Genomic DNA, 23,697 nt, shown 5'->3' on the forward strand with positions numbered 1-23,697 from the left:
CTGTAACAGTGCACGTGCTCATTAAGTCATGACCTCGTGCTGACAGAATGCTCCGTGAAGGCCCCCTGTGTACTTTTAAAACCAGCAGGTGTTCAGTGTACAAATAGCTTCTTAGAAATAGGACTCAAACGACTATGTGCCTGCCGCTCTCTCTGCTGGCTTTCTAGAAAATGGTAAGGTGGCGAGCGGTGATGCGGCGGGGACATTCGACGGTGTACATGAAAGGGATCGCATGTGCACGAGAGAGATCCAGTGCAAGATTAGCCTTTCCTCGATGAGATTCAGCCTCGGCAATTATTGCGGTTTTGGCGAGTAGCAGAATCGGTTTGTTACTCCAAAAGCCGGCACGTTGTCGAGCATGTATCTCTTGCACGTCCCGCGCAATTCAAACTCGGCGTGGTCGTCAGCACTGGGAAATGCTTTTTTGAACGCTCGGACTGCGTGTTCTGTTCGTGTTTTGTCTCATTGCAAGGAACCATCGATGCGAGACAGATTGTTCTTGAACCGAAGTCTATCGTGTACGCGGCCATTGTGTCCAGAAGTGCACTCGATAAAATCTCGTTCGTAACTGCAGTCAGCACCGATGTTGAGGTGCTGTGGCCCATTTTGTTATTTTACAGTATGTTGACGTGCTCGGTCTGCCTGCATTCTTGGATAATGGCCTGCATCTCTTTTGTCTGAAACAAGCGTGTCACAATCTGCGCACGTTTGCACAGGTCTTCGTTATACAGACGATGAGCCCGCTGACAAAGGCTTTCTTTGTGCGATTTCAAGAAAGTGCCCTGCAGACTTGTGCTTTTTTCGCGTACAATGGCATTAGAGCACTGAAGTTCACGTAAAGAGAGTGTCTGCTGCGCATGGTGGTGGGAACCATTGAATAAGTGAGTGCACGCGCCATCTGACGCCGCGCCCGCGCAGCAGCTGTTTTGCTTGGCACGCTTGCCTGGTCTTAAGAGCTTCGCTTGGTGGTGACGTTGAAGTGCCGGGTTAAGGAGCTTCGTGCCTAAAAATGATGAAGCTCTTTCTTTGCATAAAACGCTCCTTTCTTCCCTGCAGAATGGGAGTGGTGTGTGTGGCCGAACGACCTATGTGTGGCAGACCGAGTTATCTATTAAGCGTTTAATAGAGCTTTCCAGCTCACTAGGAGGTGAGTGGGAAGCACCTGCTGTTTAATTGTAGGACATGTGCCAAGAAGTAGAAGTCAGTTTTAATGTGATAACTTTGGAGAGCTCATTTTGCAAAAATCGGGACATCGGAGTCATTTGTTGAGAGTGAAAAATCACTTTATCCGTGACCGAAAGAATAAGATGCAAATAAAATAAATATTTCAGGGTCCAAGTGGCGAGCGATGCTGTCTGCATGGCAAGCAAGTGTCACACTACCACAGAGTCGCAATATTTGTCAGAATAGCCTCGGAAAAAAAAAAAGCACTATATCAGTGTCATGTAGTGGAAAGAGCTTACGCTTCATATATTGCGTGGCAGAAGCATACAGTCTCGCCAGGCATCAAAATATGTGAATTTAGCAAAAAGTGGGTGCTCTAAAAGGCCACTCATTATAAGGTCCTCGCACATATTTAACCATAATCAGCAGCAGAACCATCAACAAAGTGAACAGCTGGGTAGGTTCGCGTGTTGCCCTACGGACACGTAGTGGGCCCTCCGCTCATTCACAAAGTAAATATGGCCTAGGGGCACTTAACAGGGGGGCTTGTAACAGGCATTCATCGATGCTTTGAAACGACCAATGTTACGCACACAGCCATTTGGGAAAGGGAAGGAGGTCTCGGATTTCTCGTTACAATTCACCGTCGCTCCACCTAAACCATTCTGACACTCTGGCCTTGACATATTCTGTGTTCAGAAGACTACTTAAAAGGAGTGGTATGTCTGCTGTGCTTGCTATTCTCTTTCTGGATCGATCTGTGTAAATACACTAGCAAATAGTTATGTTTCATCTCGTTTTACATCACAGTATCGTGGTTCGCTGGCGTAAAACCACAAGTAATAACTGAATGGTGGCAGAAATCCATCCTTATTTGTGGTGTGGTGTACATTGGTGTGCAAGAGTCTTCTTCAAGTTTCAGTTTGCAGTCCACACTTTCGTTTTTCTCGTTGCAGGAGATTAGAACAGGAGCCTGAAAGTGACAAAGGTGATGAATCGAACGACAAAGATGATGAATCAGGCGAGTCTGACTATGGCGAGGACACGGGGGGCGCCACAGAAATCCCCAGTGCTCGAGCACCGGCAGTGCCGCTTTTCCCAAGCCCGGACTTGGCAGCCTACAGGCGCATCATCCACGAGGAGATGGCCAGGTGTTACGGTGCACACATAGTGTCACCAGTCTCAACAGCCGATTCTCCGGCAAGCACGGGTGAGCATACTAGTAAATATAGACTGTGATGAACACTGGGGAACAATTTAACCTCCACTATAACGAAATTGTCTGTGTAACAAACTGCCCCGCCGCGGTGGTCTAGTGGCTAAGGTACTCGGCTGCTGACCCGCAGGGCGCGGGTTCGAATCCCGGCTGCGGCGGCTGCATTTCCGATGGAGGCGGAAATGTTGTAGGCCCGTGTGCTCAGATTTGGGCGCACGTTAAAGAACCCCAGGTGGTCTAAATTTCCGGAGCCCTCCACTACGGCGTCTCTCATAATCATATAGTGGTTTTGGGACGTTAAACCCCACATATCAATCAATTGTATAACAAACTACAGAAGGCTTTCAGTATACGGGAAATCTGATGAATGGAACTGCTGCTTATTAAATGAAACTGCCTCTGGTATCATTGGTCTCGTACTTGAATTCTACACGCTTGTTTGTCGCTTGGTAAATGGAACTCCTGTTAAACGGAATATCCTGGTACCTTTAGGTCTGTTTGATAAGCTTCCTGTAACATGCTGCCCATATGAAAGACTGTGTTTTCGAGTAGTGGAGTTTGCAGGCCTTGCTGCCAGAGGAATACATAGAACAGTGTTTTTTTTTTTTTCAGCTGCACTATAGCAAGCATACGCACAACTGAAAAGGAAAGCAACTGCGCATTTTGCTGTAGAAGTTTAACTCTGTGAGGGTCAAATTTTTTGTGACATAGCCTCCAAAGATGTTTATTTTTTTTATTCCTGAACTAAATTTTTGGGCTATTCTATCTTTTAAAATAATTCTCATTGTTTTGAGGGACCATAAAGCATCAAGCAAAATCCTAAAAAAGAAACTCGTATGATTTTTTTAGAACTACCGGAATTACTCGAATCTAACACGCACCTTTTTTTCCAATTAAGCCAGTTCATAAATCGCATGCACGTTAGAATCGAGTACGAAAAAAAAAATGAATACGCTCATTCTATTGCCATCGACATTTCCAAAATGGCCGCCCCCTTCATGCGTTGGCATGGCGCGTCGGCCATTTCTGCCTATGTGTTTCCCATGTGCAGCACTTCGTACGTGTGCTGAGAAGTTCGTCATCTTGTAGTGCATTAGCATCCACGGCATGGAAGGGCCGACTCCAAAAACTCGAGTGCACTACGATGCCGCTTTTAAAAGAAACGTCATCGCGGGTGCAGAAACGGACGGAAATCGGGCCGCATCGCGGTCGTTCGGAGTTCCCGAAACGTACGTGCGGGACTGGCGGAAACAAAAGCAGAAGATTGTCGACAGCAAAGCTTCACGCAAAGGCTCCAGTGGACTACTGCAGGGTCGGTTTCCGCAAATTGAAAAACTGCTCGGCGAGTATGTGCTTGAGCAGCGAGCGGCACAGTGACCCGTGACGACAGAACTGCTCAAGTGCGGGCTATGCAATTAGCCTTAGAAAAAGGTCCAACGCGGAGCTAGTTTAAAGCGAGCGGCTGCTGGCTAACTAACTTTATGAAGAGGAAAGGCTTTTCCCTCCGAATGTGAACGGGCATATGCGAAAAGTTTTGCAGAGGAGTACGATGAAAAGCTTCACAGTTTTCAGAGGTTCGTCCTAAACTTGCAGCACAACAACGGCTACCTGCTTGGGCAAATCGGGAATGTCGATCAGACGCCTCTTTACTTCGACATGCCTGGCACCACAACCGTCGAGAAGAAGAGACGAAGGAAGTTCGCGTGCTGACATCGGTCCACGGTAAAACTACAGTGACGGCAATGCTCTGTTACACGTCAGATGGGCACAAGCTTGCCCCGTACCTCATATTTAAATGGAAGACGCTCCCGAAAGGAGTTGTTTTTTCTAGTGGTGTGATCGTTCGGGCCAGCGAAAAAAATGGGTGCGCTTTGCATTGATGTCCTACTTTTTTTTTTTTCGTTGTGGAAATCGGGTGCGCGTTACAATCGAGGGCGCGGTAGAATCGAGTAAGTACGGTAAGTTACTTTCGATAAACATAGCTTGCAAACATACAAAAATAGGCACACCAGAGTACTATTTTGCTGGACTCGCAAGCAGCAAATAAACTGGCGCACACTTTAATAGCGTAAGTGAAGTGAGTAAAAGTGCGGAAAAAAGTCCTTATGGTCGTGCACCTATAAAAAAAAAAACGAGAACAAGTGAAAAAGGTGAATTAATTATTTGTCTTAATGGCAAAAAGAGAGAGTTAGCATTTCAGAGTCACCAAAACAGGAAACACAACCAGGGCGGCATTGTTTGTGTAATGTAGCGCCTCATAAAAACAGATGTAATTGTGCTCTGGGGAGCAATAAAGGAGAAAGTAACAAGCGGTCACTCTTTAAGAGATTATAAACCACACAGCCATCAGTTTTGCGGGCGCAAGAAGCGAAAAGCACCCGAACGATGAAACCAAACCAGCTGCACTGTTAGAGGCACGCTCGGATGCGCAAGCAAAAGCCGATGCAATGCCATACACTTACGGCGTAAACCCTGAAAGAATAAATGTATTGCAGAACTTGCTACTCTCCTCATTAGCCGTCAAGACAGCTCTTAGTCATGAAACGTTAGTTCGGAGGCTCTAGTGGGAAAAAAATAGAAGCCAGTGTGCTGTGTGATGTCGGTGCGTGTTAAGAAACATCATATGGTCAAAATTTTTGAAGCCCTTTACAACGACATGTCTCGTAACCATGTCGTGGTTTTCGGACGTAAAACCACAGGTATACTTTATTGCTGGCCCCAGTGACATTGAAACATCTTTGGTGTTCCTGCTCCCAAGCTCGTGTGATCTGCTCACAAGTTCTTGTGATATTTTGTATATTACTGTCACTGATCCTGTTTATAAGGAGGCAATCGCCAGACAGGTACCAAGGGCCAACAAACCGGCCCCTTCTACATGCACTACAAAAGCACAGATAATTTAGGGTAGGCTCTTTTTGGGCAGCAACGAATGATAATTGTTGTCCAAAGACATTCAGAGCAGTTAGTTCCTAACGCAAAGTATAATCTGGGTTAAGGCTGCAAGCATCACACAAACCTACACACTCGGTTATCAAAAATAGTTACTCATAACTCGCAGTGTAACTCGGATGGTGTTTAAAATAACGGAAACAAACTGATCGCTCTACATAGGGTATGCAATCTCCTGCATTGAAGAACACTTTTGACCATTTGCAAATGTATCCAGCCCACAATTCTTGAGACGTATCTCGAATGTTTCTCTTTCACGAAACATTCTCACAAACTCCAGCGCTGATAGTCGTTGTTCTCTTCCGCTATCGGCCTGTTGGCAACGCTTCTCACTTTTTCACTGTTTTCTCAGAGTCATCATTCTATTATTTCAGATCAATTGACCACCCCACCAGGATCGCTTGATCAACATAACTTCTTCATTGGTGTCGCTATCCTACTCACCTACTCCCTCCGCCACCGCTCGCTTTTATCCTCTCGCTTCTGGATTTGCAAATACACTCAAACCTGGATACAATGAAATATCGGTTATAGCGAAGTAAATGAAGGATATTCTTGCAATAGAAATAGTGCTAAGAATGTACCTTTATAACAAATTTTTGGTTATAACTAACCTGTTTTCATGTAAGATGCCTCTTTGTTATAATGAGGTTGGAGTGTATTTTCCGTGATTTGTCTGTACGTAGCACAGCCAAAGCGAAGGAAAGGGCAAGATTTTACAACGAAAGGTGTTACAAGATCACAACAAGGGTAGCGTGCGCCGCCACCGCTTGGGTCCATAACCACTAATGTGCTGAAGAAGGAAAAACACTCTTTAAATTAAAAGACAAGGACATAATAGAATTCGAACCAGGGTACCCTGCGTGCCAGCCCAGTATTCTACCACAGAGCCACGCTGCTGCTTGGAACTTTGTTGCAAACTAGCTTTAGGCAGGCTTGATGTCGGGAAAGGAATGGCGTTAATATGAATAATAAAGTGCTTCAGAACCAGGTGTTGCACAATGTGAATTGCGTAACAAGTGAGATGTCGGTTGCTCCAACCCATTACTCAAGCTTCAGGCATAATTCTTTATCATAGTCAGTCACAGCATCAGAAAATTGAACAAAATTTTTCGCAAGTGCGTAGAGGGTACCACTCTTCTTCGATGAAGCATAAGAATCTTTGTTTTCTTTTTTTTGAATATACTGTCTTCATTTTACAACTTTTTTTCCCCTTTTTTTGTTGTAAGCATTAGTGCAGTTATAGCCCATATAAGACTATATGTTCTCTTGGCCGATCCCCCAGAGTAGGTATGAGCCATGGATTCTAGGCTACAAACAAATTCCTGACCACTTTTCCACAGTCGGTATGAGCTGCAAGAGAAAGTGAACAAGAATGCCGGCCTACTACACACTTTATAGGGTGGTGGGTATTCTGTAAGTGGTTTTGCAGCAGCTACTCAAGGATTGTTTATAAAAGGCTCTAAATGGCCACTCCTCCAGCTTTCGGTGTGACTGTGCTGCGCATTTCGCACAGGCCTGGTGTTTTTTTTTTTCTCGCTGGTTTCATTTATTATCGCATAGCTCGGCTTTGTATCGGGCTTCCTTTCACAGTGCTTCGAGACTTTGCCCGCGGTTTGATCAGAGACTGCTTTTGGTCACCTGCCGTTACGAGGGGCAGAGAAGGCGTACTCATGGCATCCTTTGATGGTTATTTTTTTAATGTGTCACGATGAACCGATGAACCGTCAGCGCCTGGAATTCACTCGGCCGTCTGAAGTCGGCAATGCGTGCCTAATTGAGCACCCGTTAGTAAGTTTTCAGTTGACAGATCGCATAGTTTGGTCATGTATGGTGGAAGGTCTCGGCTGCGAAAAGCATCCAGACTCCTGGACATGAAAGCCTCATCCTTTGGCATGACTTGCGATGATTTGCCGCTCCAGCCATTACTGAACAGTGCTGCACCAGCCATTACAAAACTCCAAACTTGCGTCGTGCTGTGCAGTACTTGCTTCTTCGGCGCAGAGAATGGCAGCCTTCTTGAGCACTGTTGTGAACAAGTGCAGTTTTTTGAGGCGAGGATGGCACTCATGATGGTCAAGCTCGACTGTTCAGAACATCGGTAGCACACAACAGCTGCATGAAAACATGCGAGAGCCAGTGGCGCTTCCGACAATTATTACCAGTACCCCTCAAACAAATGGCCACTGCCTGTTAGTACAGTGGCTCTTCAATCAACGGTTGCATTAATTACGACATCTGTGATTGTCATTTATCAATCTCATGGTGTCTGTATGAACTCAGTGGCATGTACCGTAAAAACCCACGTATAGCCCGGGTTTTTTTTTTCTAAAATTTAGGGTGCGAAATTTCAGCCTCTTACTATATGCGGATCCCAAAAAAAGTTTCGGCCCGAATTCAGTTTTGGTTTCGGCATGGGTTGGTGCTATCATCATTATCAGGTGTCTGCGCACTTCTACGTTAGGTGGCGTGGTAGCGTGAGCGGCGTTAGTCCTAGAGACCTACAGGTACAGGCGTGCATCAGGCGAGCAACAGTGGCCATTGCAATCACTTCGCGCACATCACGACGGCCAGCCACGGTTTTACGTGATTTTAAGCCATGTCGGGACCGCGCAGGCAGTACTCGGCTGCCTTTAAGAGGAAAGTTATTTCTGCTGCCGAAACCATCGGCAACTGTGCCACGGAGCGGCAGTTCGGAGTGAATGAGCGGAGCATTCGCGGTTGGCGGAAGCAGAAGGAAGCCCTTTTTGCATGCTGCGGCAAGAGAAAAAGTTTCCGGGGACCGAAAAATGGAGCATATCCAGACGTGGAACGAGAACTGACGGACTTTGTTCGGGAGCAACGAGCTGCACAACTCGCTGTGCACATGAGCCTTCAAGAAGTGCTCCATCTCAAACGCGCTTGATGGCACGGAGGATGAGGTGCTGTGGGAGGACATTTCGAACAAGGGAGATTCGGAAGACAGTGTGTCAGACAAAAACAACGACTAATCGTGCGCGCGCGTGCGTGCGCATGCAAGTGTGTAAATAAATGCATTTTTTCTGTTTTCCTCGAACAATATTCGCGTGAAAATGTTTTTTCTCGCGTTTGCTATCCCCGAGTTACACCTCGAACTCTACGCGGGTCCGAATTATACGCGGGTTTTTACGGTAATAAAACTTATTGAGACATTTTAAAAGAGCTGCAGAACAGAATCCAATGAGTAACCAGAAAGCAAATTTTATGTTAAAAGCACACTGCAGTATCCAATGGCGCGTTTTACTGGTAGATCCAGAGCAGGTTTTCTTGCTTCGTTGCGACTCTGGATTTTGCAGGTAGATTTGGAGTGGGTTCGCTCTTTTTAATGGCAGTTTCAGAGCAACTCGCCCGGAGGCGGTCTTGCTCTCGCTGCTCCCCCGCCAAGTTAGATTTGGGCGGAAGTTCGAGGAGCAGCGTACGTCACTTCCGCCATTGTGCATGGGCTGAGCATTGCAAAATGGCTGCGTTCACTGCTGTGAAGCAACTGCGGTCTAGCGATAAGCACGCCCAGCAGCAGCAAGCGCACAGCCACAGAAATCTCCGTGTGCTCTTTTACATTTTTCAGTGCAGCACAAGAAAACGATACCCCTGCTTTCCGTGAACAGTGTGGTCGAAATGCATGCTCTGCAGAGGCAATAAGTTTGCCATGGAAACATAGAAAGCTGAAAAGGGAATCATTACCAGAACTGGTTTGGTGACCTGTACGTAAACAACTTGTGAAACGACCTACGCAGTGCATTCACATGTTTCACTGGCAGATTCGGCTTGGTGCAATCCAAGGGCTCGCTCCAGGACTTCTGTGGCTATTCCAGGTCTCCTAGTGAAAAACGCTTTTAGGTTTGTGATTAGTCTTGCTGGCGTTCGATGTTTCGAGTTCCAAAAATTGACTCTGCCTCTTCTTATGTAAAGTTTAAATCTCGTAAGTCAACAACATGCAGTCGCATAAACATGGTAAATACAGTTTATTTGAGACTTCACTTCAAGTTTCAACTGTATGGGCCCACTTTCATATTTTAATGCTTGCCAGCTGGATTGGGCTCAAATGGCCAAATGTCGTAAAGTTACAGTTCAACATAATGGCTATGCAGACGCTGCATGTGCAGTGAGAAGATTTTTTGTTTTTTTTTTGTCTGCCATTTTTTCTAAATACATTTTCACAGTGCCTCTGGCAAATAACAGCTGCACTGTTGTCCCCTTTTTTACTACTCTTTTCAGTGTCAGGAGTGTCGACTGGAGGCCACATTGCCTCATCTCCAGCTGTGGAGACTAGCCCTGCGTCCTCGCCGTCGACACTGGCCACTGCCTTCGCGGGATTGTCGGCACAGCCAAGGCTGAGCCCGATTCTGAAGTTGTCGTCGCAACAAAAGGGCTGCCTGAGTACTGTCTTGGAGTGCACGGAGACAAGCGACAAAGGGAGTGGGACAACTGCACTCGTGAGTCGTGTTTTTTGTGTGCCACAGTTGTATCCTTTTTGATGATCTCTTTTGAAATAGTCTGCATGCATCAAGTGCTTATCAAAAGTAGTTGCTCAGAGGAGCCAGACAGCCTGCCAAACACGCAGTACCAGTGCGTCTTTACAGCTTTTATACACATCCTAGCATGATGGCAAACCCGAGCACTTTCTTTGCAGCCTGTTCATTGGTAGGCGTCTAGCAATGTCCACAATACACTAGTATTGCAATGTCCACAATAGTCGTAGTATTGGACTTGCGGTAGAATGCAAGTGATGACCTGATATATATGTTATGTTTTATTAAAACTTCCTGTACTTTGAGTGCATCAGTTGGTATAAGAAGCTCTTACGCTTGGAAAATGATGAATCGACGCCAAAGCAATATGTTCATTTATCGTTAAAGTGGGGCTTTGCGGCAGTGTGGATTTTTTCTGGATAGGTGTTTCACGGCTTAGCCTTCTTTTTTTATTGCAGAAGAACCATCTTTTCAGGGAGTTACATGCAGTTAATACTAAGGCTGGGCAGAGATGCCCGAAAAAGTGTTCCGGAATACAGATATTGAAATACACAGTGTGGAAGCCTAAAATACAGATACTGAGATACATTTGTAATTGACGTAATGGGATATTTCAGAGATAGTTTTGCAAAAACTGAAATACTTTTCTCTATGTTGGGGATAGTCATTCTTCGTACAGAGATTAGTCATGTGCAGCAGAGTATTTTAAATGCGCAGTGCATTGAAACTTGCTATTATTTTTACTCATTATTTTATCACCGTAGTCAGAGTTCCGTTAACGCATTACGAAGAGGCCTACACTGCACATAATTGTTAGACATGTTTACAGATATCAGTTGCAATAAAGAACTACGTATGCTGTATGAAAGCAAGTCAAATGCATTGTACACCAAAATCCAGATACTTGGCGGCAACACTATTAGCTATGCTAAAAGTAGCATAGTTCAAGCGAAGGGCTGGAACCATTAACAAACGAATCGAGGAAAGCTATGCTTTTATTTAACACAAGTCTGTTTAGTTTACACATTTGGCGCGTCAATTTCACTTCAGCAGCAGTAGCTTCTCAGATAGGCCGTGATCTAGGCATCGTCAATTCGGCCTCAACACAAGACTCACAAACGAGAAGTCACTCTACTGCTGCAGAGGAGCACAAACTTGTGTTATAGTGGATACAATTCACATCGATACTCTGACCACAGTAAGCGTGGTGCGTCAGCAAACAGTGCCCAAAATGCAGAGCCAGTGTCGTCAGAGTAGGATCGCCACCTTAACGTATTTTGCCCGTTAGAGTTTTGAAATTGTAACGCGTACATTACTGAGTTACCTAAAAAAGCAATGTACTACCATTAATGCCGTTACTTGTCTACGGCTAATCCTGCACGAACACAGCGGTCAACATGTGTCTCTAACTAAAAAAAGAAATTAAGGCTCGTGAATTCCTTGCTGCCACTGTAACGTCGGGGCTTACTACTCAGTAGACTAACAGTTCAGGCTAGTTGGTTCTCAGTTTTGCTAAAGTGGGCCAGCGCAAAGCAAGAGAGGAACACATAAACAATGAAGACGAGCACTTACTTCCAGTTGAAGGTTTAGTATTTTCTAGAAACACAGAAAAAGCAGAAAGAAGAACGAACAAAACAAGGAATGTAAAAGGAAATGCAAAAAGACCTTCCTCCGATCGCCGTGTGGCTACCTCGGCGTCTTCCGGGAATGCTTTGAGAAAGAAGTATTGTTGATGGCACCTGGCACCACACACCAAATTCTTTGGGTGGTTTTGTGGCTTCCCCGATAAGCTCTTTCAATTGGCATGAGGGAACACATTTTAAAAATGACGCTGGTGGTTGGCGCTCATTGTGCAGTATACAATGCTGCTCATAATGAAAATACCACTGCTGGAATTCGAAATCACAGTATAACAGTGTTGGGAAGCTCAAGCAGGCATTCAAACACATTCCAGTTCTGCCTGAAGGTGCACAATGAGATGCAGGTAGCAAAGCGACTAGCTCACTTTTAGGAATGTAGGAGTCTGTCTCACACTCAGCAGAAATCTAGATATGGTGAGTGCATATCTCGCCGCGGACTGCCAAGGTCACAGCAGAAAAAAGATATTTTCCCATTGTAAACATGTCCTGGACAGTATCGAGATAAGGACAATACATCCTAAAGTATTTTGCTACTGAGATACAAATACATTTTTTAAAAGTATCTCGATACAGTAACACAGATACTCAAAAGTATCTCTGAAACACTATCCCTATACTGCCCAGCTCTGGTTAATACATACACTTGGGTAGGTGCTTTCAAGGCTTAGAACCTTTATCTTGCAGTAAAACAACTTTTACAGGAGGTTACATGTGGACCAATATTATATAGATGTAGTCATTAACTTCTAATACTTCGCAATTTCCAATTGAGGCAAATTGGAATTAGGAATATTTGCACAAGCCTTCACATGGAAGGTTAGAGATTTATATCTGAAAATGGACAGTTTTTTCTTCCTCTTTTCTTTTTTGCTCTTTCAGTGGGCTTATCCAGAAGAGTCTCTGATAACGAATGCCAGGCAGCCGTCATTGATTGATGGGAATTTCAGCTGTATATCACCATCGGTGGCATTTGGCCATGAAGAGCTGGTAAGTGGCATTGTTTTGTGAGTACTACTTGAAACTGTGCGCTCTTACCAGGTGGAAATTACACTTGCGCTAACTTTGTTGAACTTACCCATAAATGTCCTCGGGCTGCAGTTGAAACGCAGTGCACACTGCTTCTGCTTTTTTTTTTTTTGCCCTCGTCTTTTTGCACAGAGTGCAGTGCTAGGTCAGTGAATGGTGAGGTGCAGACGCAAGTGTTTCGCGGTGTTCAGGAGTGCAACACCTGCGCCAATTTGATTCAATTGCCTTTTTTTGCGCTGAGCTGAATCAAAACCATGAAATTCTCCGGAATTGTGCCACACTGCACCAAAATGCCCGACCAGCCTTGAAACTTTCTCAGTTGTGCTACTTTCAGCGAGATGTGGAGGCCACGTTGGCCATCTATAGTTTGCGTCGTCAATCAACCCAGGGATCCAGGTGCACACACTCCAACCTTAAATTAGTTTACTAGGATAGGGGAGTGCCCGGAATGACTATAGCACTAATGCACAGAAAGTGCAGGCCAAACAGAGTCAATCTGCATGCGGAACTTCGGTTGGTAGTCTGTGATTTGTCATTGCTTTAAGAGATGCGTGCGGCTTTGCTGAGGTAGTAGAGGGGCAGAATTCCCGTTTCCCACTCAAAAGACCCAGGAGCTGTAGGTAGTAGATTTGTATTCTTAGTGTCACTTGTACTGATATGTTGGTTTTCTTTTTTGAGCTTCAGTTGCTACATATTTCTACCGAAAATTCCATGAAATATCAATTTAAAAAAATGTTTGATAGCAAGTGTATTCATTTGCAGTGCCACTGCATGGAATTCGGTAAACACTTTATATTTCACGTAACTTTTCGTAGCAATGCATAGCAACTGAAGCTAGATTTAGAAAGAAAAAAAGCAAGCCAATACAGCTGTACAAGTTACACAAACAAAAAATTTCGACCGTCTACTGCTGCGATTCGAACTTGCATCTTTCGAGTGGGAAGTGTGGGCAACTACCCCTGGACCATTTTTGCTGAAAACCACAATAGATAATTTTCAAAAGCGAAACCTCAAAGTATGTCGCTTTATCGCACTACTCATGTAAAGTATGTACTACGTAGATAGACTCTCCCGGTACAGCGGTCTAGCAGTGAGCACCTCATCCAAACGTTATTGTTAGCAGCAATTTCGTAATGCTTTTCTAACTTTTGCTCACAAATCTTGTGTAAAAATTGAATATTTAATATAAAGACAATATCCGAGCTTCAGAGAGTCAAGCGGGCTTCACTGTAATCATCGTGAAACCTGCTTGTATTCTAGGGAACTTGGCCACACACTAAAACGCTGGATAACTGGCAGGCATTAAAGCAACTATTTCGCAATGAGCTGTGCTGATTTTACTGCTTGAGCAGGATATAAACGCATGCATTCATCGTTTAATACCCCTGTCACACGGGCACTTAAAAGTCTTTTAAGTAAGCGGTCTTTTTCTGGAAAGGAGTTCCTGACAGCTGACACACGGCACAGAGCGAACTCCTTTTCAAAAGCAGTCTTTTTCGTAAACGGCGTTCGTCGATCTCTTTTACGGCTCTGAATGAGTAGCCTCGAAATCAGTGGGCGCCAGCAATTTTCGAGTGGTGGGAAAAAAAGAGCGAATGCTTATTTTTCTGTCACCAAAACTCTTTGTAAAAACAAATTTCATATCCTGCAGAAGGTGTAATGAACTCCTTTAATGGTTATTTGCTTTTCTACTCTCGTAAGCAGCTACAACGCGTCGGCAATATCACGTGGTGACGCTCGGTCTTGCGCTGCTTTATCCTCTCCTTGGCGGCTTTTGCAGCGTCTGCCTCGCTTTCCAGAGCGAGAAGCAGGCCGTGAGGCTTGCGATCCTCGCTTTTTCTCCCGTACGGTCGCCCGTAACATGTCGAGAGCAGTCGAGAGCAGCGAAAAACAAATACGGTAAATAAAAGCACAGTGGTGCCAGACGGACATGTGCACGTCGCTAGTTATGGGAATGCTTCCTTATCTAGTGCAAAAAACTTTCACATTGGTGTTTCTTCATCTCTTATTCTTAAATTTATTTGAAGAAACGAGCAGTGCAACAAGTCTTTAATTTGTACATCGTGATACATCATTTAATTTTCATTGCTTCTCTTTTAACTGCTAGCGCCACGCTTTCGCTAGCGTCTTCGAACGAAAACACTAAAAGGAGATCGTTGCTGCCGTGTGTCTGCGCCGCAAACACCTCTTTGTTAAAAGTCTTTCAACTTCGTAAAAGACCGCTTACTTAAAAGACTTTTTGCGCGCCCGTGTGACACAGGTATAAGAGTGTGCAACTTTTCAGAACAGTCTGAAAAATCGCACGTAGGCTGTTGATTTACAATGCAGAAATTCTTATAGTAAAATTCCTGTGCAAATCAAAATGTTTGGAAGTTTGAATGTTCACATATTTCTAGTTTCACGTTAGTGACAACATTCAAATGTTCTAACTGGTTTTGTGCGACAAGTCCTAACTCTTTCCTTACTGCACGAAAATGGTTGCTTTTCATAAGTCTCGGGGAATTGTTTTTACCAGTTATAAAAGTGCTCCAGCATGCATTGCAGCATACCAAATTTCGCACAGTGGAATGCTGTTTTCGAAAAATATATGTTGTAGAACAACAAAATACTTTAGAATGAATAAAAATGTGAGAAGTGTGTAATTTTTGGTCATTACATGGTAAACAGTGCAAAAAAAAACACTATGTATGCAAAAATATTCAAAACAAAGGAAATTCTGAATATAGGTTTTGTAGATAAAATGGCCCAGGAAAAATAGTCAATGTTGTACAATGTTTCTCTTCACATAAACAAAGAAAACCAGAACCAAGGGTTTGCTCCATCGCTCACTCGTGCAATGCAGTGAAATATTGCATGGTTTTTTTTTGAGACACAAGTGCACTCGTACACTTTTCTCTGTAAATTTTTGTTCTCTTGTGATAAGAGTCTCCAGGTGTTCCAATATATAGATGGATACCCGTGATGTGAATAATCCCTCTGTAAATGAGGTGTCCAATGAACTTCATCATTTCATCTAGCGTCACCTCTCTTCATGAGCCACCTTACTCCGCATAGGTTGGCGTTTCAATATATGCTTCCAAGCATATTTATTTACATTTTCGCGCATATTGTGCTAAAAAAAAGACAATATCGCACGCAGTTTTAAAACTTTTCACACTGCTTCATAGTCGGGGCCAAGATGTGCTCCGGGGGCCTTCTTGTCATTAGGAAAAGCTCTGCAGCCAGCGCCAGCACGCTGCCCTCCAGCAAAAGGTGGACCACACACGTAACCAGAGTAGCTATAAGATTGCGCACAAAGCTCAGAAGCTCTACGCAGTTGCCGCAGAGGAGACAACTTGAGGATGTAAACAAAAAATCGATGAACGGCTGCGGATGTCTCGGGCTGATGCAATATATCGTGATCATAAAACTTGAAGCTGAGGTGCTGTTATCCTTGAACTCTAAGGTCGTCCTGACTCAATTCAGGTGGGGTTGCTAGACAGTTTCAAACAGCGCATGTGTTTTGTAGCGCTGGTGCGCACCCATGCGCGTGTCGTCATGACAACATTATAGGAACTTCTAGTGACACTAGATGCAACCCTGTGTCTAATATAACGATCCAAGCAAAGCTGAAGCTGCTGGAAACTGTCAGAGAAGGCCACCAGGACACTTTAAACATGCGGCAGACCTTCGTAACAATTTTTTGGAGAACAAATTTTCTCTGACTTTCAAGAGCAGCTCTCTATTGAATATCTGACATATATTTCTGGCAATAATACTGCTTAACATAGTCAAGTTGAGAAGCTGACACTTTAATTCAAAATTTGGCTCGCAAAGGTTCTTTTCATTACAGAACTTCTATGTTACTGAAGCCAACATTTTTAGAACTAGGTAAGTTGCAAAACTAAGCCATGTTGCATGGCGCCGCCACTGCCAGAGACAAACATGACGCTGCTATCGCATCCGGATTCACTCGCAGCATGCTCGCTCGTGTCACTCCCATACTAACCTCCGTCCGCTGTGCATGTTGCAGTGCGTCGCTACCGTGGAGGCTTTTTTCTGTGTGAACAGTCTTGTGCTTCAGCGTGCCCTGTTGCGTTCCCGGTTGTACAAGTGGCTACAGGAAATGAGACATGTACCATGACATTTTTTTTGTGCCCCGTGTGTTCCTGAGCAGCGAAAGGCATGGAACCACGCTGTTTCTCGTGTGGATAAGAAGCTGCGCAGCACATCAGGTGTGTGTGATATGCACCTTCATTAGGAGGACATCCTGGAGACTTTCACTCACGTCATCAATGGTAAAAAGGTACAAATCGTCAGAGGAAAGTGGGACCTTGTCAAAGGATGCGTTCCACAGATATTCCCGAATTCGCCCGCTTACCTTTCAAATACCCCCAACAAAGAAGCAAAAGCGGCCTGATAGAAGTGGGGTACTTTCCAGAATATCATCGGCGAAAAAGAACGGACTATCTTCGATCACTGAACTCGAAGACAGTGAAATCCAAGTCCCGACATGCCTTCAACGACTGGCGTCAGTTCGCTTCAAGTCATAGAAAACGTCTGTTTGTCCGCTTTGTGCTGGTGGAACGTTGTTGAAAATGGTAAGACAAGACGTTTCGTGGTGTTTATAGTGTTCAAAGAAGAAAAACGAGCGCCATTTGAGGAGAAATGCGTAGTCCTCGCAGAAGACATGACAGCCACCATTATCAGCCGTCGCCATCGCTTAGCCAAGTCGGCCGGCTATGCAGATACCATCGTTTGGCCGAAATTCTGGAGGACATAAAAAATCTGAAAGTGTGTTTATGCTGTCCTAGTGCGTCAGCAAGCAGCCTCGTGAGTAATGACTATGAAGTGCTCACGAGGCTGCCAATGTGCGTTCCCTGCTTGAAGCTTTGACTTCAACTGTGTTAACAAGTTTCATTAGAAGAAATAAAGAAGTTGCAGCGGGAGACATGCTCAAGAAAAGGGTCGTACGCGCACATTTTCGACAGTCTAAGTTGCTAAAGAATGTGACTGACATAAAGAAAGAAAAAAATTAGCAGATCCCACTTACAGTGGGAATCGATGATAAGCGAAGCATGAATGAGAAATGTTGATGTGTCACTTTAAAATCAGCACAACGGTATGAGGTGGGGGTAAATGATGCCGTACATGACTTCGGTGTCATGATTATCATGTTTGGATTTGTCGTTTACCTTTGTCATATATTCAAGTCACGTGATACTACATTTAATAAATGTGGAGCGCATCATGAAGGGCTCAATATACTCCAATGTAGCGTTGATGCACGCGCACGCTGCACACAGCGACGGTACCTTAGCAAAACGCGAGCACTCTATAGTCTAACGCCTAGCGCGACCAGCGTCTGTCAGCGTGGCCCGATGGCAACCTGCGCGAAATGCGATATGCTGCATTTCGCACCAAATGCATAGAGTAACATTACTCTATGCCGATGTGTTACCCAGACAACACTGCATCTCCCTGCGGCACGCACCTGCGAGTATATGGCAAGACCAGGGCCTGGCGTAGGAATGCTGGGGTGACGTAACGTAATGAACGCCAGCGAAATAATTGTGGCCTTGACTGTGGCATATAGTCATGTTCTCACATGGCAGGCATCTTATGATTAGTATGTTTGCACCAGTCACATTTTCCTCATTCATTGGCGTCACGTAATACCAAATTTGGCATATGTGAAGCTAGCGAAACGGCCGTGAGCGCATCATGAGTGTGGCATGTAGTATGCGACCCGCATGTCGTGATCATCATGTTTGGATTTCTCATTTACCTATGTCGTCCACTCGCGTCGTGTATTACCGAGTTTGGTACATGTGAAGCTAGCGAAACGGCCGCCAGCGTATCATGAGCAAGGATTGTAGTAATGTTGTTACATAACACGCATCTCATTACTGTCATGTTTGCACTAGTCAGATACCTTCGTCATTCATTCACGTATTGTAATACCCCGCAGGGGCGCCTGCGCAAGTAGGCGTTTGGTGTGTAGCGACACCACGGACCCGAGCTAACGGGGGAGTTTCTACTCCCTCCCACGCCTAGCCGTGCGTGGCTTTGCCGTGTCCGGGGAAAAGGGGATCCTGGGGGTTGAGCCGACGCTGGGTGATTGGACCTTTAAGGCCCCCCGGAAGAGGCAACACACCCCTTTGGCCCCGGCTTCACGTAGACGGCACCCCTGGGCTGACCCACCCAGGGGAAATCGGCAGTCGCCTTTTCCTATCTCTCTCCCTCTACATCTTCGTCTTTTGTTCTCACTTTACATCTTTCCTGTCTTTTCCTCACTTCATTTTACTTCCAATTTTTCCTGGCGGCAAGGGTTAACCTAGTGTAAATATCCAACCTTGGGTAGATATATTAGGTTATAGCGGCCATGTACAGCTGGCGCCTGCGCCTCCTTCGCGTCTCGCAGCGTCCCCTTGTTGGGCTTGGTGGTGGGTGGCAGGCATGGCCGCCGAATAAGCTATCAAATTTATGGGAACCCCTAGCCCTCTTACAACTAATCGCCCCTCCGAAAGGTGGCGCACCGATGCAATTTTTGAGTTAGTTCCAAACAAAAAAGATAACTTCCCCAAATACCACATAATTCACTGTGAAAGTACAGAAAAGAAAGCTAGAAGTATTTCACCTTTCCTTGTGTCCAAATGTCTCATAGAAACGCTGGGCGCAGGCTACAAGGCCACAAAGACTGCCAGTGGTGACCTGTTACTTGAATTAAAAGACAACGCACAGTACCAGAGACTACATAAACTCACAGCATTTGGTGATCAGCCTATCACAATCACACCGCATCGAACCTTGAATACAGTGAAGGGTGTTGTATCAGATGGAGACCTGATGGACCTCTCTGATGATGAACTTCTAACAGGCTGGAAAGAGGAAAACGTCATTCAGGTGCAGGGTATCAAAATAAGAAGAGAAAATAAGGAAATCCCAACGAAGCACATCATACTAACTTTCGCATCTAGCACCCTCCCAACTGAAATAGCAACAGGATATCTTAAACTGCCAGTTAGACCATACATACCCAACCCGAGGCGCTGCTTTAAGTGTCAGAGGTTCGGACACTGCTCCCAGAGCTGCCGAGGACAGATTACCTGCGCGAAATGCGGCACCAAAGGTCATACCGCTGACGATGACTGTCAGCTACAAGTGCACTGCGCAAACTGTGAGGGTGACCATCCTGCATATTCCAGGTCATGCGTGGCCTGGAAAATGGAAAAAGAAATTATCAGTACAAAGTTTAAATTGAACATAAGCTTCCGTGAAGCGCGGCAGCGCGTTTCCCCGCATTTTGCTGGGAACACATCGTATGCCGAAATGGTGCGAGGGGGGTCAGCACCACTTCGGTTTTCGGCAATGCCTTGGACCACGCCCAGCGTGCCGAGGCAAACGCCACAAGCCCCCATGGGGGGAGCAGCCTCGGCTGCCCCACCCTCCTTGAATACAGCCCCACCGAAGGCTCCTGTGAACCTTGGTAGCAGCCAGGGCACCAGACAAACTAAAGAGGTCCCCTCGACCTCCAGCCCGGTGGGGTTTAAGGCTCCGTCTGTCACGACGAAGCCTACAACGAAAACATTATCTGTCGCCTCTCCTGAGGCGATGGACACTTCAACTGCACCGGCGCAGACTGCGCCAAAGGAGCGGCGGGGTTCCCTCGACCGCTCTAAAAAAGACAAAACGGTAATTACAGGGCCTTCTAAAGGCTCTGTAAGATAAGTCACTTCTCTCTTTAGACACCAGCCACACTCATTTCGTACACACAGCACTTCTTTACTCCCATAATGGAGACAAATTATACAATGGAACGTCAGAGGACTACTTCGAAACCTCGACGATGTCCAAGAACTTCTACACAAACATTCTCCAAAAGTGCTGTGTGTACAGGAAACACACTTAAAATCCAAGAATACAAGTTTCTTGCGTCAATATGTTGTTTTCCGAAAGGACAGAGATGATGCTGTGGCGTCATCTGGTGGTGTAGCCATTATAGTTAATCGAGGAGTAGCATGCAGTCATCTACCACTACTAACACCCCTAGGGGCAGTGGCTGTTCGAGCAGTTCTATTGAATAAGCTCGTCACTATCTGCTCTCTATACATACCGCCGCAACACCGCCTTGAAAAACATGATTTCCAGTCTTTAATAGATGAGTTACCAGAACCTTATTTGGTTCTAGGGGACCTGAATGCGCACAGCGGTTTATGGGGTGACTGTCGATGTGATGCACGAGGTCGTCTCATTGAACAGTTCCTTTTTTCATCAGGTGCTTGTCTGTTGAATAGAAAAGAGGCAACATATTATAACCTTGCAAACAATACTTACTCCTCCATAGATCTCAGTATCGTATCTCCTTCACTTGTACCATTACTTCACTGGAAAGTCATAAATAATCCATATGGAAGTGACCATTTTCCTTTAGTTTTGAGTACACCAATAACATATGAATATCCTCCACATGTTCCCAAATGGCTGGTGAACAAAGCCGATTGGGAACAATTTCAAAAGATTACACACCTAAGTTGGACCGACATATGCGGATTAGGCATAGATGAAGCTGTGCAGTACTTCACGGCTTTTCTTACTGACGAAGCAGCCAAGTGCATTCCACAAACATCTGGACTGCCCGGCAAACGACACGTCCCGTGGTGGAACACTGAGTGTCAGAATGCGCGAAAGGAACAAAACAGGGCATGGAGGTTGCTGCGCAACTCGCCGACAGCGGAAAACCTTGAGAGCTTTAAAAAAATAAAATCTCGTGGCAGGAGAACGCGTCGGCAGGCCAGAAGAGAAAGCTGGCAGAAGTTTTTATCAGGGGTCAATTCATACACACAGGAGGCTAAAGTCTGGAACATGGTCGGTAGGATAGCAGGGAAACAAGTACACACACTTCCACTCGTAAACATTCAAGGTGATACCTTGGAAGATCAGGCAAACTTCCTCGTTGCTCATTTTGAACAGATATCCAGCTCGTCCCACTATACTGACACTTTCCAAAAATACAGAACAAGAATAGAAAAGCAGAAACTCGAACACAAATCCACTAGATACGAGGCATATAACCAAGCTTTCAGTCTAGCGGAGCTCCGAACATCTCTAAACTCCTGCAGCACTTCTGCCCCAGGTTCTGACCGTGTGGTGTATGAAATGCTAAAAAATCTACCAGCCGAAACACGAAAAACCCTACTTTGTTTGTACAATGCTATCTGGTTTTCTGGCACTATCCCTACCTCCTGGAAAGAGGCTATTATCATTCGCATCTTGAAAGAGGGCAAGGACCCTTCTTTAGCTTCAAGTTATAGGCCTATTGCACTTACAAGCTGCTTGTGCAAAGTATTCGAAAAAATTATAAACTGCCGACTTGTACATATCCTTGAAACAAACAATTTGCTCGACCCATTTCGGTGCGGGTTTCGAGAAAGTAGATCCACCACAGACCACCTTGTTCGTATCGAGGCACAGATCAGAGACGCCTTTGTCCATAAACAATATTTTCTCTCTGTGTTCCTCGATATTGAAAAGGCGTATGATACAACATGGCGTTTTGGAATCCTAAGAGACCTGTCCCATCTTGGTGTGCGTGGAAGAATGTTTCATATAATCGAAAGTTACCTGTCAAACCGGACATTCCGTGTCCGTCTGGGCAGTGTGCTCTCTCAAACATTTGTCCAGGAAACAGGCATGCCACAAGGTGGCGTGCTTAGTTGCACACTTTTTATTATCAAAATGAATTCTTTGCACTTGTCCATTCCCCGTAATATGTTTTATTGTACATATGTCGACGACGTTCAGCTTGGCTTCAAGTCATGCAACTTGGTCATGTGTGAGCGGCAGGTTCAGCTGGGTTTAAATAAGGTCTCCAAATGGGCAGATGAAAACGGATTTCGACTTAACCCACAAAAAAGCACGTGTGTCTTGTTCTCTCGAAAGAGAGGCATGCACTCGGAACCTGACATTCGACTGAACGGGCAACGTCTGTCTGTCAAAGCCGAGTATAAATTCTTAGGCTTAATCCTGGACAACAAGTTAACCTTCGTACCGTACATCAAGTATTTAAAAACAAAATGTTTAAAAGCCATGAATGTTATAAAAGTGTTGTCACGTACTACGTGGGGTAGTGATAGGCAATGCCTCATGAACCTCTATAAAAGCCTCATTCGCACCCGCTTAGATTATGGGGCCGTTGTCTATCAGTCTGCTACTCAAAGTGCCTTGAAGATGCTGGACCCCGTGCACCATTTGGGCATCCGCCTTTCTACGGGTGCTTTTCGCACCAGCCCCGTAGAAAGCCTTTATGTTGAGTCAAATGAGTGGTCGCTTCATCTGCAAAGAACCTACATGTCCTTTGTATACTTCCTTAAGGTGAAAGCAGACAAGAGGCACCCCTCATACTCTACTATTAATGACTTGTCGAGCTCCATTCTTTTTCAAAACAGGCCTTCAATGAGGCAGCCCTTCTCAGTTCGCCTGGATGGTCTAGCTGAGGACACTGGAGTGTCACTCGAACACAGTTTAATGGCTCCTGTAGCATACCCGCCACCGTGGCAGTGGCAGACTATAGACTGCGATGTGTCTTTTCTTGAGGTTACAAAACATGCGCCCATTGCCCATATCCGAACATATTTCCTGGAACTTCAACACAAATACACACGTCCTGAGTTTTTTACAGATGCCTCTAAGTCTAACTCCTCTGTGTCCTACGCTGCTGTTGGCCCTTCATTTTCGGATGCTGGCCCTCTACATCCAGGCACAAGTATCTTCACAGCGGAAGCCTACGCGATACTTGTGGCAGCTAAACACATTAAACAATTACAAATACAAAAAGCAGTAATTTATACAGACTCCCTGAGTGTGGTAACGGCTCTGCACAGTCTTAAAAAACAAAAAAACCCTGTCCTTGTCTCACTTTACTCCATATTTTGCACACTCTACACACTCAACCAACATGTTGTGGTGTGCTGGGTGCCAGGGCACCGTGAGATCTAAGGCAACGTGAGGGCGGATCAGCTCGCTGCATCCGTCCACAAAAACACTGCCCCTACACCCATATCAATCCCCGTCCTTGATCTGAAGCACTCTCTCAAACGAAACCTCAGGGACTACTGACAGAGCAAGTGGAATACACACACACAAAACAAACTACACGTTATCAAGCCACACCTTGGCCACTGGCCACCAGTATCAAAATCGCGTCTAACAGAGGTAACACTAACAAGACTCAGGA

The 23,697-nt window shown here is 45.2% G+C and overlaps 1 protein-coding gene across 4 annotated transcripts in view; it reads left to right on the forward strand.

Annotated features, from left to right (window-relative positions):
- Positions 1-23,697, forward strand: part of LOC142784679 (uncharacterized) — a 264,403-nt gene that overhangs the window by 233,208 nt on the left and 7,498 nt on the right. For all 4 annotated transcript variants that reach the window (XM_075883153.1, XM_075883151.1, XM_075883154.1 and 1 more), the window contains 3 exons: positions 2,121-2,374; positions 9,563-9,780; positions 12,336-12,443. In XM_075883153.1, the coding sequence (XP_075739268.1) occupies positions 2,121-2,374; positions 9,563-9,780; positions 12,336-12,443 (580 nt within the window). The remainder of the gene's footprint in view (positions 1-2,120; positions 2,375-9,562; positions 9,781-12,335; positions 12,444-23,697) is intronic.

The sequence above is a fragment of the Rhipicephalus microplus genome, unplaced genomic scaffold (genome assembly GCF_043290135.1).
Source record: "Rhipicephalus microplus isolate Deutch F79 unplaced genomic scaffold, USDA_Rmic scaffold_15, whole genome shotgun sequence".
Lineage (NCBI taxonomy): Eukaryota > Metazoa > Arthropoda > Arachnida > Ixodida > Ixodidae > Rhipicephalus > Rhipicephalus microplus.